The 14,383-nt window shown below is 41.1% G+C and overlaps 1 protein-coding gene across 2 annotated transcripts; it reads right to left on the minus strand.

Annotated features, from left to right (window-relative positions):
* Positions 1–581: 581 nt before the first annotated feature.
* LOC140996092 (zinc finger protein 462-like) lies at positions 582–14,363 on the minus strand. 2 transcript variants are annotated; one of them, XM_073466336.1, is made up of 12 exons: positions 14,304–14,363; positions 13,579–13,737; positions 13,125–13,188; positions 7,888–13,031; positions 7,506–7,795; positions 7,021–7,139; positions 6,121–6,255; positions 5,758–5,998; positions 4,856–4,998; positions 4,543–4,766; positions 2,591–3,830; positions 582–1,436 (listed from the first exon to the last, which is right to left on the minus strand). In XM_073466336.1, the coding sequence occupies exons 3-12, from the start codon at positions 13,132–13,134 to the stop codon at positions 1,315–1,317; spliced, it is 7,668 nt and encodes a 2,555-aa protein (XP_073322437.1). In that variant the 5' UTR covers positions 13,135–13,188; positions 13,579–13,737; positions 14,304–14,363; the 3' UTR covers positions 582–1,314. The 2 variants fall into 2 exon arrangements, with proteins under 2 accessions (XP_073322437.1, XP_073322438.1); XM_073466337.1 differs by lacking the exon at positions 14,304–14,363 and adding an exon at positions 14,194–14,234.
* Between the last annotated feature and the right edge of the window lie 20 nt (positions 14,364–14,383).

Genomic DNA, 14,383 nt, shown 5'->3' on the forward strand with positions numbered 1-14,383 from the left:
GAACACAAGACTTAATTTTGAAAATGTCCTAGAAATGTGGGAACATAGGGCTGTGGGACCATTGGGCTGTGGGAACATAGGGATGACCCCGCCTCTAGCCACTTTGTACCTGAAGAGGCGATAGCGAGCAACACTCAGCCTAATACGACTGCTAGCTGCCAAGCTGACTAGCTAATGGTGCGACCCATTGCTCGGCCTGAGTTGGCCGACATAAACACAGATGACTTCACAGCAGTATGGCGGCACACAACGTGAACAACAGCTAGTTACAAAGTGTGAATTTAACGGGTGGCCAATTCTTACATATCGCAGCTTTAAACTAATTTTTTGTGCTCCAACAGAAGTCTACGAGGTTTATGTAAATTCACCGTTTCCACACACTCGTCTGTGCTTGCAAACCGGGAGATTTGAACGCTGGTTTTGCCTCGGTCAAGCATTGTAGCGTTTCGGACAGACCACAGACATCTGAGAAAGTAAAAATACCTTTGAAGATACAAAAACCTCTGGAGAACAGGTAGAAATGATGAAAATACGATGGAGTAATATACTCTCAACAGCAGAATGACACAGGGAAATGCATATCAGGTATGTAAATCAGACTTTAAGTTTATTTACAAAAACAGTAAGTTGTACCATTTGACAAAAATGTTATAAAGTAAACATACGTTTATTAACACAGAACATCAAATGTAATACAGCCATTATTGTACTCGGAAGCATTTTACTTCCCTGGAAAGCTATACAACAACTTGTGTTCAAATACCCAACGGCACCTGAAGGCAGCACAAGCATTTCCACAATCTGTGGAGCTGAGGTTGGTCCAGGTCTTGATACTGCACAGGGAGGTTCAATACCAGTTTATATGCAACAGTAGTTCACAGTGTAGAGATTTGTGTATGTTTTACAGTAATAACCTCTGATTAATATTTCCATTAACATAAAGAATAAGAATATTTTTCATAAAGAAAAAGATCTTCACATGAGTTATTCATGCATATCCATTAGTGTCTTAAAACGAAACAAATGTAAAAACAAGATCTTAATAACAACGTGCCACACTCCATACATTCACCACGTTGTTTTCTGAAGCTTGAATTTATTGAATCACAAAATTAAATTCTAGTCAAAAAGCTTTACCATAAAAACATTTAATTAGAAAAAGTTTAAAATCTACAAAACATGAAAAACCAGGCTGTTCAGACACACACAGTGCAGTGAGAGTGTAGAGGACATTTCTTGAAAATAAAATCTAGCTTCCCACGCAAAAATCACCAGACGAAACTCGCACTGCCGTCCTCAACGCAAAGACAAACGTTATATGCCATGTCGAATGACGTGACGCTCCAGTTCAGAGCTGGTTTTGAGGTTTCGTCCACAGAGTTCACAGGTAAACAGTTTCTCCTCTGTAGATGCTCCATCCATAACTGTGAGTGCACCTGAAGAACAAGAGAAATTAACTTAGGGTGGTGTCACATGTTATTTCCAAAAACCAAAGTAGCTGCGACCCATAATTACTTCCATGAAACATTTCATCATTAAGTCGAAACAATGTTGACTCTTGTCTAGGGGAAAGAAGCCGGTGTCCGCCTTCTTGACTTCCATTAAAATAAAGAATATTTTTCATAAAGAAAAAGATCTTCACGAGTTATTCATGCATATCAATTAGTGTCTTTAAACGAAACAAGGGTAAAACAAGATCTTAATGACAACGTGCCCCACTCCATACATTCACCACGTCTATCAAAAAAGCTTTACCATAAAATCATTTAATTAGAAAAGGTTTAAAAAGAAGTTACATTTTGTCTAGGGGAAAGACGCTGTGAAACTGCTGCTGAAAAGTCAGAAAGTAATTGTAAATCCAGTGTTTAGGCATTCTGTGAGGAGGGTTAGTTGAAATATTTAATCTTGTCTAGATACCTTTTGTGTAAATTCTTGTGAAACTGTTGATGCTGAGTGGTTATTAGCCAGTTTCGGCCAACTCAGCTGTGGTAAATAGGCTTGACTGCAGGGTGGAGCTAACCCTGCATAAAAAGGAGCAACCAGTTCTCTGCTGTATGTAAATGTAATGTCTGAAAATGGAGGGAAATGTCGAACACAACTTTCACGCAGCCCAAGATGACATCTTCAAGCTATTTATAAATAGTAGTCATGGTATCGTAGCCAGGATGTCGAATGAAAGGGAGGAAATGTGAGAAGTTGGTTCTTGTTCACAGAAGGTGAAAAGATTTGTTGAAAGAAAATTAGTCTGCAACTATTTAGATAAATTGCTTCGGTCTTTTTTCAAACACAAATGCAAAATATTAGCTATTTCCCCTCTTTCACTGTGATAGTTTGAAGCTTTTCCAGGGCTCCAGGCCAAACCTTTTCATTTAGCTGCACCAGGACATACTTTAGTTGCACCCAATAGCATTTTAAATTCACGTCTTGAATTATTTAAATGATTGTAAACAGAAATAAAAGGTGCAAGTAAATATTTTTCCTCATTTCAAAATCACAGGACATACAAGAAATTGTTCTGACGTGTTGGCCGTCACCGTGTATCAAAACTTTTCAAACATGTCCATTCATTGTGATCGATTTACCATCTTACCTTTGTGCACAGGTGGATTCTCAGCTTCCTTTGTCCCGTCACTCTCCTGATGTCCCCGATTTGTGCACTGGTCCTGATCGTCTTCAGTGATCATCTCGTCCTCTTTGTCCTGCTTTAGCTCATGCTCATCATTCTCATCCATTTCTTCTTCTAGATATTCATTCTCAAGTTCTGGCATTTCCTCATCATGGTCTCTTAACTTCTCACGGTTCTTCTGACTTTCCACTTGTTTCTTTTTGCAGTTTGTAAACAAGACACCTAAGCTCCCCTTTTGGCTCATCTTAATTAATCCACAGTTGGGCCCAAGAGTTAGCGGATGCCTTGGATTTGTATTTGCAGAAGCTGAAGCTGACTCTGTACTGACATGATTTTTTCGGTTGTGGGCCAAAGTGATGCTGCTCTCTCCATCCAGCAACTGGATCTCGTTCAGAATGTTATTTACAACCTCTTGCTCGATTTCCTTCTCTGTCTTAACCGTTTTATCCAGATCTGCCTTCTTGTGTATTGTGCATATACTGCTGCCATCCTCATCCAGCAAGAAGATTTGACGTAGCACGTCATCTTCTACCCTAGCCTCGATGTTTAACGTTCTACGATTTAACGCCTTTATACATGGCTTCTGGGCCTGTGCTTTTTCAGTTCTTTTCTCGTATGTTGTTGAGCTACCCTCTGCTGCCTCCTCTTTCTGTTGTGCTACCCTGCTGTCTTCACCATCTCTGACTTTAGTTTGGGCTTGGTTCTTTTTTGTCTGCCTCTCTTCACGATTCTCGTATTGGATATCCGCATTGATCCCTTCACAATCTTTCTGTCCTGCTATACTTTCTGTCTCCTGTCCTTTTGCAGTGTTTGGCAAGAGCACAGTTTTTGCTTGTTCTTGTGGGTCCTGCTCACAATTCTCTTGAATAGTGGGGTTTAGTTTTGTATTCTCATACTGAGGTTCCAAAACAGAGGTCTTAACAGGCCTTTCTTTATTTCCATTCTTTCCATCCTGCCCTTGCTTTTGACCTGCTTTGTTTAACTCTAGTGTAACATTGTTATCTTCCACTGGGTTCTCAGCTTGTGTGTCGTGTGGAACTTCATCGCAGTCTGTAACAAAATCCTCTGTTTTTACATCCTCACTATCGTTGTTGAGGCACTCCAAGTCAGACAAAGGCTCCTCTTCCTCTTCGGTCATTCTGCCAACCCTTGCCTCTAGCTGATCAAGGCTCATCTGACCCACAAGCTCGTGATTCCTCAAAACCTACACAAAAGAAAGCAAAAAAAGTCAAATGACACATTTGCAAGAACCCATATAGTCCATTTCCACCGCAGGAGCCTGAGTTTCAACCAGAGGAACCAATTTCTGAATTTAGTTTTTCAGTCACTGCAGTCTGCAGAGTTGCAAAATCACAAAGTGTGCCACGTTGTAGATGTTGAACAGATGGCTCAAAGCGTCATGTGCTGCTCAATCAGTGAACTTTATTGACAATTGACAAGATTTTCTGGGAATGCAGACACCTCTTTAAGGCAGGTGGATTTTGCCTAAGAAGTCAGGAGTAAGGTTGTTATCCTCCAACATATTTTACTCTGTGCACCACACATCAGTTCCTCCTGCCAAGGACAACAGGTGAGGCAAATCAAAACAACTGATAAGACAGCACTCGGAAGAAGAACTACTACTGCCTGAGATAAGCTTCTAACAGAGACGACCGCTGTGCCAGGAGGAGTCTTTCCTCGAGAAAAGTACTACTGTGTCATACCTGCAATACTCTCTGATCGCCTAAGTGTTCAGTGAATTATTCATTTTCTGGGATTCATTTCTACATCGGCTACTGAAAATGTGAAAGAGATGATGTCAATGGTTTCTTTTACTTTTTCCAAACTCCAGCACATTCAAAGAAGACACTTCATTATTAATTCAGGCACAAAGGAATTCCAGTGATGCAGAGAGCAGTTTAGCTACAAATCCTCACCTGATGCTTATCACTCAGGTGTGCCTCCAAGTCGCCCAGCTGAGTGCAGTCGAAGTAGCACAGCCGACACTTGTAGGGTTTGATGTCGTCGTGCCTCGTCATGTGGAGACGCAGGTTTTCAGGACTGCCGCTTGTGAAAGTGCATTTGTGACAGCGGAAGACAATGCCTTGAAGGTAACGTGACAGCTTCGGCCGACGCACCTCTATTGGCACAATGCGTTCCTCTGAAAACAAAAGAAACAAAAGAACTTAAAATGACAGATAAATGCATTAGTCGGTGGAAATGCTGAATCCTGTCGAGCACCTAACCCACCACGATGTAAGACGATGTGATCGATCATGTTGTTCTTGTTCTTGGTCTGGTAGAGGCAGAAAGGGCAGCGGAGGTCTCTCTGATGGGTAGGTTTTGACTGGCAGGTAGAGTGACCCTTCTCCACGTGCATCTCCAGGGTTTTCCTAATAATGGCAGAAATACAAAATGTGATGACTGTCTAGAGGTGACTTTTACTGTCAAAATATCAAAATTAAATCTTAATGACAAATGATCAAATCATCACTAAATGTAATGTAAATGTAATGTAAATGTATCACCTCAGCCACCAATACAGAAATGATGTTTCATTTTTAAATCTTGAGAAACAAAACTCAAATTCAACTGTTGACATTTTAAAAGTTAAGTACAAGTGATCTCCACACTCGTACCCCAGAACATGGATTTCGATATGGAGTCCTCATACTTCTACAACTTAGTGGCCTTGTCACTATTTTACTAACTTTACTGCCATCTACAGGATTTAAATATGTATTGCATGTATTTAACCAAGGCGTTTTGAGTTTTGATCATTTCCAAAATTGAATGTGTTTTTTCTTGGCACACCTATTGTATTGTTTTCTTAAGATGCAAAATGGTAGAATCCCTTAACTGACTTCCCGAGCAAAATGTTACGCTACCTACCATGCTCTGATTATGTAAAATAATAAAAACAGCATAAATATTTGTAATATTATAATAAATAATAATAAACGTCTTTGCTATAAACATCAGGCAGGCCAAAAGGACGGTATTAACAGCACATTTCTGTGTTGTAAAAGTTATGCACTGTATGTTGTGTAAAAGTGATTGACTTAAACTGAAAAGCAACTTAATTTTTGGCAACACACTATATGCATTTTAATCTTTTATAAAAAGAAAAGTACACGTTGGTCGTTACTTACCTTGAACCAGTGAAAAAGTCACAGTCCTTGCACCTGAAGATCTTCTTTCCATGGCGATTTAGGTAGTGCCGTCGCATACTAGACAGGTATCCAGTGTTGAAATCGCAAACTTCACAGTAAAGAAGCGTGTTATCCAACTGTTTTTCTTGCATGTTCGCTTTAGATGCAGCGCCTGCCTGCGCCATCAAGCTATAGTGGTTCAACTGTCGCTGCACATCTGGGGGCTCCAAGTACAGCGATCCTGTTAAAAGTACAAATAAATCACAGTCACTGTATAGCTACTAATGCAAAAGGTGTGTTATTTATATACATTTTGACAGTTATATACGCTCAGATTTATAAAACATAATACGGATGACTTGCTTTCAGTAATTTCAGGCTCTTCCTCAGGTTCAGACAAATTGTTCATTCCCTCTGATGAATTAGGGGACTCCTTGTCGGGCCTCTGAGCGCTCTCCTCATCTTGGTTGTCAGTCTCGGTAAAACTCATAATGACATCTGGGCATTCAGCAGCCGTACATGCATGGATTAGAGACAGAAAAACTTGCAATATCACAATACAAGTGCTGTGTAATTTGTGTTCTAAAGCCAATTATTGGCATACAGGTACATCATCTGTTAAACCCCAACATTTGGCTGCAATCTTTATAGTCAGAATAATTTTTAGACTTCTTTCCCTTTCTTGTAAGCTGGCATTTTTACAACCTAGACGGACCTTTAGAGTCGGACTAGTTATAATATTCAGAAGATTATAATGTTCAGTGTTGGTCGAAACTGTTTTGAAGAGGTATTGATTGACCTGTATGATTCTACTGGAGGATGGAGTTGACCTTTTGGGTTATAAGGAGAGATGTTTCTAATATTTAGCCTACACTTATTGATAAAAATATGGACATGATATGAAAAACACTTTCCAGCCTATTGCAATACAACTTCGCCTCCAATGACCAAAACAGTGTATTTATTGGATTATTTTAGCTCGTTGTACTGTACCTAATAGCAGCTGAGTATATACTAGTATAGTATATACTAGTAACCAATACCAGGAACAATTTTTTTCAAAAACCTGTAAAAACATGTATGTATGCACATCTGTCTTTGAATATGTCACAAATTGATCAAGAAAACCTACAAATTCACTGATATTTCAAAATATTCTTTGTGATCAAATATGGTCACAGGTTAACGAGATAATATATCATTCACATGAACAGGATACCGTTTGAATGTTGGGTAATGGTGGGTTATTTACAGGTTACTCACCTTGATGTTTTTTCATAAAATGACTCCTCCACAGGTCCATGACGGTCGTCCGAAAGGAACAGAAGCTACATAGGAAAGGCCTCATTGTGCCAGTTTTGTAGGTGACGTATTTGTTAATACTGTTGAGATAATGACAAAAATAATAATTACAATCATTATAATCACAGTTCTGGATATAGAGAATAGCAAATTTGTGTAATGCATTTTTGATTTAATACCTTAACATTGTAATAATAATGCAGAATTATCAATACTGTGATCAGATTTGTAAAGCCATCTGAATGTGTGTAACGGAAGTCAACTGGAGGTCTCATATATGTCAGTGTAAACCCAAATGTAGCAATAATAAACAATGCTTTTTTCATACATGAAGAAATTTGTGCCTTTTGTTTTGATTAGCTTGAACTGTGCAGGACAGTATTTAGCAAGGATGGACCTAGTTTTTTTTAACAATGCTGACTGACTGGGACTGAGTTTTCTCTTACTTTTGCTTTAACGCTGAGGTAGACAGATTGTTCTGTTTCTTGAGGGCCGCCACGGCAGCATGGCTGCGCTCATGCAAATGCAGACCTCTCATCGACATAAATGTTCGTCCACATTGTTTGCAAGTGAGTCCGTCTTTTCTCGAGTCCTGGCCTGATTGCTCTTGGTCGGTAGGTTTCATCGGTGACGACGGAGGACTTGGTGGCGCGGTGAAGGTCTGCACTGGCGTCACATTCCACTGAGCCAGGTCCTCCACGGTTTCCAACATGGGCAGTTCGTCTTGTCTGCTGGGCTGAAAATTAAACACAATCAACACATTTTAAATGTACAAGTGTGTGCAAAGGATCAACAGTGTTAATGACCATACTGCCAGAGTCAACTTACTTCAATGGATTTGGCCTCTGGTGTCATCTCAATGACAAGTGGCGCCTTTGTCTTTGCAGCCTCTGCCGCCTTTTTCTCCGTCTCTCTGTGACGATCCAGATGAAGACACAGCTTTCTAATTCCGTTCATTTGTTTGTTGCAGAGGGCACATTTGTAAAGCCCTGTGGTCTTCTTTGATGCTTGTGATAACACAATGAAGTCCAATATGCAATCTGAGCTATGAGACGTACTATAGTGGTCAATAAGCAGCTGAGATGAGTCAAACGTCAAGTCTGGACACACCTTACATTTGACTTGTGCACTTTTCTCAGGTTTAGCTTCGGGCAGTTTCCTGGGCTTGCGTTGGTTGTACCTCTCGAGCATCTTGCGTGTGGCTAATAAATCCAATCTGTGAGTGTTCTTGTAGTGACAGTACAGGTATTTTCGTACCAATCCCATATAGGGACAAAGGCGGCACTTGTACAGTGTTTTCTTGTCCTGTACTGACGTCGCGTTTGACTGACATGTCTCTGGAGTGCCCAACTCATGACTGGTGTCAATATCTGTGGTGCTCACTTCTGGTGTTCCGCTCTTTAGAGAGAAAGCCTCCAATACTGGACCCACAGAACTGTAATCAGGTTGTTCTTCAGTTTCAGATTCAACTGAATGTTCAGAAGCTGTTGCCTGAGCCGGATTGTGGTCCCTCTCACAGTGGATTTTCAGTTTCTTCAATGATACGTGAATTTGTGGACATATTTTACACACGTACCCTCTTTCATTAAAACCTTTTCCCTTTTTACATTCGACCATGTTGGTTACGAGTATCTCACAGGTTTGAAGTTCATCTGCCCTGGCTATGACGTCTGGATGCTTCATTTGGCAGTGAGTGAGCGTGCCATGGTAGCTAGCATTCACATAGGGACAACTTGGACACTCGTAGACAAATTTTTTGTTTTCGTCTTCTGCCGTCGTGCTGGATTTAGACGCCTCAGAAGTGTCTTCTGGTTGCAGAGGAAAAGGGCAGTCAGGAGCTGTTGGTGTCGACTTCTCGTGGACCTGCTTGTATACTGGTGCATAGTATTTTAAGAAGGCTTCCTTTCCATGTTTCTTAGCATAATGGCTTCCGAGTCGCTTTTTCTTGAAATAGAAATTGGAACACAGGACGCACTTGTAAAGACCATCCAAAACCTTTGAAGCAGATGCGTTCTTGTGGCGAATCTGCAAGTGTCGAGCAAGCCCGAGTTTCGTGGTGCATTGATAAGGGCAGTACTGGCACCTGAGCACTGCATATGCTTTCTTATTCAAAAAGGAAGCCTTTGATACTGAACCCTGATTGCTGTGGCTCTGATGTTGTTTCATTTTTCTCACAGCGGATGGTTTAGGAGCAGATTCGGGCTCGTTTGGGACTGTGTTTCCCGCAGTCTCATTATGGCCCTCTTCACAGTGCTTGTTCAGCTTCTCCAGCGATGCACAGATTTGTGGGCAGGTTTGACACATGTACCCACAAAGTCTGAAACCAGGACCTTTACTTTTCACACAGTCCTCCCAGTTGTTTAGATGTGCTTCATCCACGTAAAGACTGTCTGCCCTGGATACGAGGGCAGGATGCCTCATCTGGCAGTGAGTGAGAACTCCTTGATAATTGGTATTTACATAGGTACAATGTGGACACTTAAAGACATGCACACGTGTTTGGATTCCTTCTTGCTCCTCTTGCGGTTTATCGAAATTTTCGGATACAGGTTCATGGTGTTTCATTCCACAGTGAACGCTGAGACCATGCTGGGTAGGAAAACTTGCAGGGCAGTAAGGGCACTTGATCTTTTGCGCTTTTTTGTGGGACACTGCTTTATGAGGTGAAACAGGTGAGTTTTCAAACTCGAGAGGCGCTTGGTAGGTGTCAAATGAAACAGACTCCGCATTGTGATCTTCCACCTGCCTGTTTGCACTCTGCTTCTTACCGTCAATGACATCCAGGACTGAGCCATCTTCTTTCACTGACCAAGGGTGAACAGCACGGTAGTGGCAAGTGATACTTAACATTGAGCTACTTTTAAATGAACATGCTTTGCAAGAGTACGTCTTGGCTTCATTTTGTCCGGATCTTTGAGATGGAGAGCTTCCATCAGCGCCATTATCTTCACTTATACCATCGGATTTCTTTGTTTGAGGTTTCTTCCTTTTAGGAGAGCATGTTTCGGGGCTGACATATAACCGAGTTTTTACGTACTCAAGGCTTACTTTACGCACTGGGTGTTGTTCCTGGTAGTGTTTATAGATCTCCAATGCTTGTTCGTGAGAGAAAACACACAGGTCACAGTGGTGCCCTGTCTGTAAATTTCCTTGTCTAAAACACACTCTTAAAACTTCCATGACTGAGCGATTTGCCCTGTGGGTTTTCCACATATGCCTCCTCAAAACACTCACAGTTTGAGTGCTGTATGCACATCTATGGCACTGAAGGCTCCTCTGTGTTTGCGAGGCTATTATTAAAGGTGATGCTACACCTTTGCTAAGCTTCACTGGTTTTTTCTTTTTCTTTCGTTTTTTCTCAAGGGATGCATGATTGACTTCTTGGCTCGCAGTTGTTTGTAGGTGCGATTTCTGTGTCTGTGCGTGAACCATAGAAGTATACTGACAGATTTGTTCGCTCTGAGCTCCAAATTCACGATGTTGTTTCATGAAATGCGCCAAAACATAGTGGAGAGTACTATGTCTGTAGTTGCAAAAGTGGCAGAAAAACATATTTTCATCGCCTTCGTTCATGAGAGGAAGAGGTAGATAGCCAGAAAATGATAAATTCTTCGCTTGAGGTTTTGACTTTTCAATTTCACCACGAATCAAAGCTGTATATTCAATAACTTGTTCCATGTTGCCTTTTATGCTTTGGTGACCTTTGGCTTGATGGTTCAATACTCCCTGTGGAGTTGGATTTCCATAGTTGCACTTTTGGCAGTAAAACAAGTTTTCTGCACATGCATATGCATTATCTGCTGGCTCATCCTCTTCATGCCGACGTTCTTGTTCACTACACACCTCAACTTGTTTACTAGATTTAGATTTGGAGGGTTTAGTTCTGGCTGATGCCTTAGCCTTAGCCTCAAGTTTCTTTTTCCTCACCTGAGCACTATACCATAAGATCTCATCGTAAAATGTTGGATGTGCAGAATGTTTTGCGTTATGATGACCAGCAACACTTTTGATGTTGGTACTTGAATATGTGCAAAACTGGCAGTACAACAATTCATCTGTTGCACTGCTGGATGAATTGTCCATCCCAGGAGACATTTCTTCACCCCGTTTGGTAGGTGACTCCTTTTCTTCACTCGCAGATTCCATGTTCTTAGTTTTGTCAGACTCTGGAGGAGTCTTAGAAGCTTCCGGTGTGTGCTTAGGATTTATCGTAGACAGTGAAGTCTCCTTTTGCTGTGAAAGCTCAGCTTTGTTTCTTTTTCTCTTAGAACGATCCAAGATCATCTTTTGAGGTGTAGATTTTTCTATTATAGTCACAGACTTATCAGGACACTTATCAGGCGTGATCTGCGAAGATGTATGTAACGCGACCTGACCTGACTGTTTGATTTTGTCTATCGTGACTGCTTCATCTGGGTGGCTTTTTTGGTAATGGACATGCACAACAACAACTGACTTATGACTAAACTCGCATTTGTTGCAATGATACACTGCCACATCTGCTCCTTTGGAGGTGGGATTTACTTCCTTACATGGTGTTTGAGCACTCCCGTGAGAAATCCCTGGTGTTTTTTCCGGACTGGCAGCTTTTTCACATGTTTTCAACTCTGAATGTTCTTCTTCTTCTTGGCATCCAGGTGCAGAAAATCTGCAGTACATCAATGAATTATCCACGTTATGTGTTGGGTGCTCTTCCTTGTAGTGTTCTTTCAAGGCTTTCAAAGCATTTGTGGTAAATGGACACACATAACATTTGAAAAGCAAACAGAGTTCACTTGATTGCATCGTGAATACATTGGGGGCCTCTGGATGATTTTCCATGTAGTGACTCTTCAGGTCAGCTACACTTGAAAACTCAACTGGACACTCCAGGCAACGAAAGGTAGCACTCTGATCACCAGGATCCTGAATGTAAACGGTGGTATATCTAATGTAGGGGTGGTCATTCTGATAATGGGTAGACACACTTCTAATGCTCACGTCACTGTAGTCACAGTGCTTACAAAAATAGACTTCTGCACTTCCAGTGTCTCCATTAACAAGATTAACCTTCTTTTCTTCTTCATCTTCACTAAACTCAAATGCGAGCTCTGTGTTGCTTGTCGATTGTTGCTTACTGGCATTTGCGTCCTCTTGGAGCTCTGCCTCGTCTTTGTCTAACTTTGCTTTTTTAGCAGGAGGACAGTTTGAGCTTGTGTTACTAGACCTCTTGCAATTGTTGTCAGGTGTCGTTTCCTTTAATTGTTGCTTAGGCTTTGGTGCTCTAAGATCAGCAATTTGAAGGTGGTCATCTAACAAAAAACGGTAATTAGCCCTCCCGGCTATATCAATCGTGGGCTTTGCAGTGACTTTAAACACACCGCTACTGTTTGGACTGGAGTCTGAGGGAGATTCTTGCAAGAGCAGGGTTTCTTTGGAGCTATCAGCTAACTTCACAGGGGGATTCCTGTTTGATCCAGATGCCTTAAAGTACTTGGTGATGGTTTGCAATGGCCTCTTGTATGTTTTCACGTCCTTTGATGAGTTAAGCATGGATTTAGTTTTTGAGGTAGGCTTAACTGAAGAACCGGAGGAAATCGCTTTTGCTCCTGCAGCTTCCCTGGGCTGGTTTGTCAACTTATTTTTGGTCTCCTGGTTTTCAGAAATTACTGGATTCCCAATCATGTTCCGATTCTCTGATTTTTTCCGACAATGTTTCTCATGTTCGTTCAAAACGTCCTGACTACCAGCTTTAAAATCACACTGCTGGCATTCAAAATTATTTCCCAAACTGCTGTCGTCAGTGCTGGCGTTGGAAGTCCCAGGGTTTTTCAAACCAGCATCTATGAGAGCAGCATCTACATCAAAGCCATGCTCCTTGTTGAGGTGTTCAAAAAGGTAGACCTTGGATTTGAAGATGAGTGTACAGTGACTACACTGGTAAGACTTGTTCGGGGATTGATTGTGGCCAGAGGAAGAGAGGTGCATTGAATCTGAGGGGGGTAAACAACAGATAATATTGAATGCTCAATATGATGCACAACATTAAAACAACACATTGCCAGAAAAGTGACTGTAATGAATACCTTTTTGCATCTTGCATTCCTCTCTAAACCCAGAGCCTTAACTAAAGACACAGCTGTGACACACCTAGAGGATTAAAAGCATAATTTATTTGACTGTTCAAGGTGCAAAACAAGCAACATGCATCTGGTGGTTACTACTTTGTTACCACTGTTAAAGTTAACTACACTAATGAGGGTTTCTGCAGAGATTTTAAACGTGCAACACTGACAACAACATATATGCTGCTATTCTTAAGTAAATCGATTGGCCAGCAGTCAATCAAAGGCAGTAACTTAGAAAACAACTTCGGACCTCGATGTTTAGTTAACTATCAGTCAGGTACAATCAACAGGAAGGAGACGAAAAACGAGTTCAGGCCCTTTACTGGCTAAACAACTCTCTCAACAACACATTCAAAAGAAAAATCGGACAAACACAAGTCGCTAAAAATACTCGGTGAAATTATATACTCACGCATTGGATGAGGCTTATGGGTCAATGTTTTGAATCGCTGGTGTTGATAACGTGATAAGAGCACACATTTCCGCCATTTTTCCCGCGAGTGCACACTATTCTGGCTCGTGCTTCCGCTCCAACAGCAAGAGAACTTCACTTCCGTCGACCGTCACCAACCTTCAAAACAAAATTGATTAGCGGCGTGAGAGCACACTCGGTTTTAATGCATTAGAGGGGACGGTAACAATGAAACATAAAATCTTTAAATTCAAGCCAGTCACAAAAACACTCTGAGTAAAAAAAAAGTATTTCTAAAAAGCAAATAATCTAAAAATAAAAGCCTGTTTACACTCGAGCTTTATTTTGAAATCAATAACATATTTGACCGGAAGTTGGTCGCTTCCGCTTTTTGGCTAGTCCAAAGAAACACGAAAAAAAATCTAAGCTTTCTTCTTTTATGGTATGTGGAGGAATGTTTCATATTCTTCCAGGTTAAACATCATTTAGTAACATGTCTGAGCTATTAAATAACGCATCCCCCAGCATCCCTAGAGGACATTTTAGCAACACTTTAATAGAAGAGCAGACAAACTTCTAAGAAATCTCTAGAGAAAGCTTCACAATGTATTTTACCCTCGTTTCTGTTGTAGCCTTTCGCCCCAGTTCATCTTTTGAGGGCAGTTCTAAGATTTCTCTGTGTTAAAATTATTCATGAAAACGGAGAAAGGTTTAGAAATTCGCACCTGAAATAGACCGTTCCGGATGTTGGCCGTTCCCTCCGACGGCTGTCATTGGTTCCGAGTACTGACATGATTTCCTCCGG

The sequence above is a fragment of the Pagrus major genome, chromosome 5, assembly GCF_040436345.1.
Source record: "Pagrus major chromosome 5, Pma_NU_1.0".
Classification (NCBI taxonomy): Eukaryota; Metazoa; Chordata; class Actinopteri; order Spariformes; family Sparidae; genus Pagrus; species Pagrus major.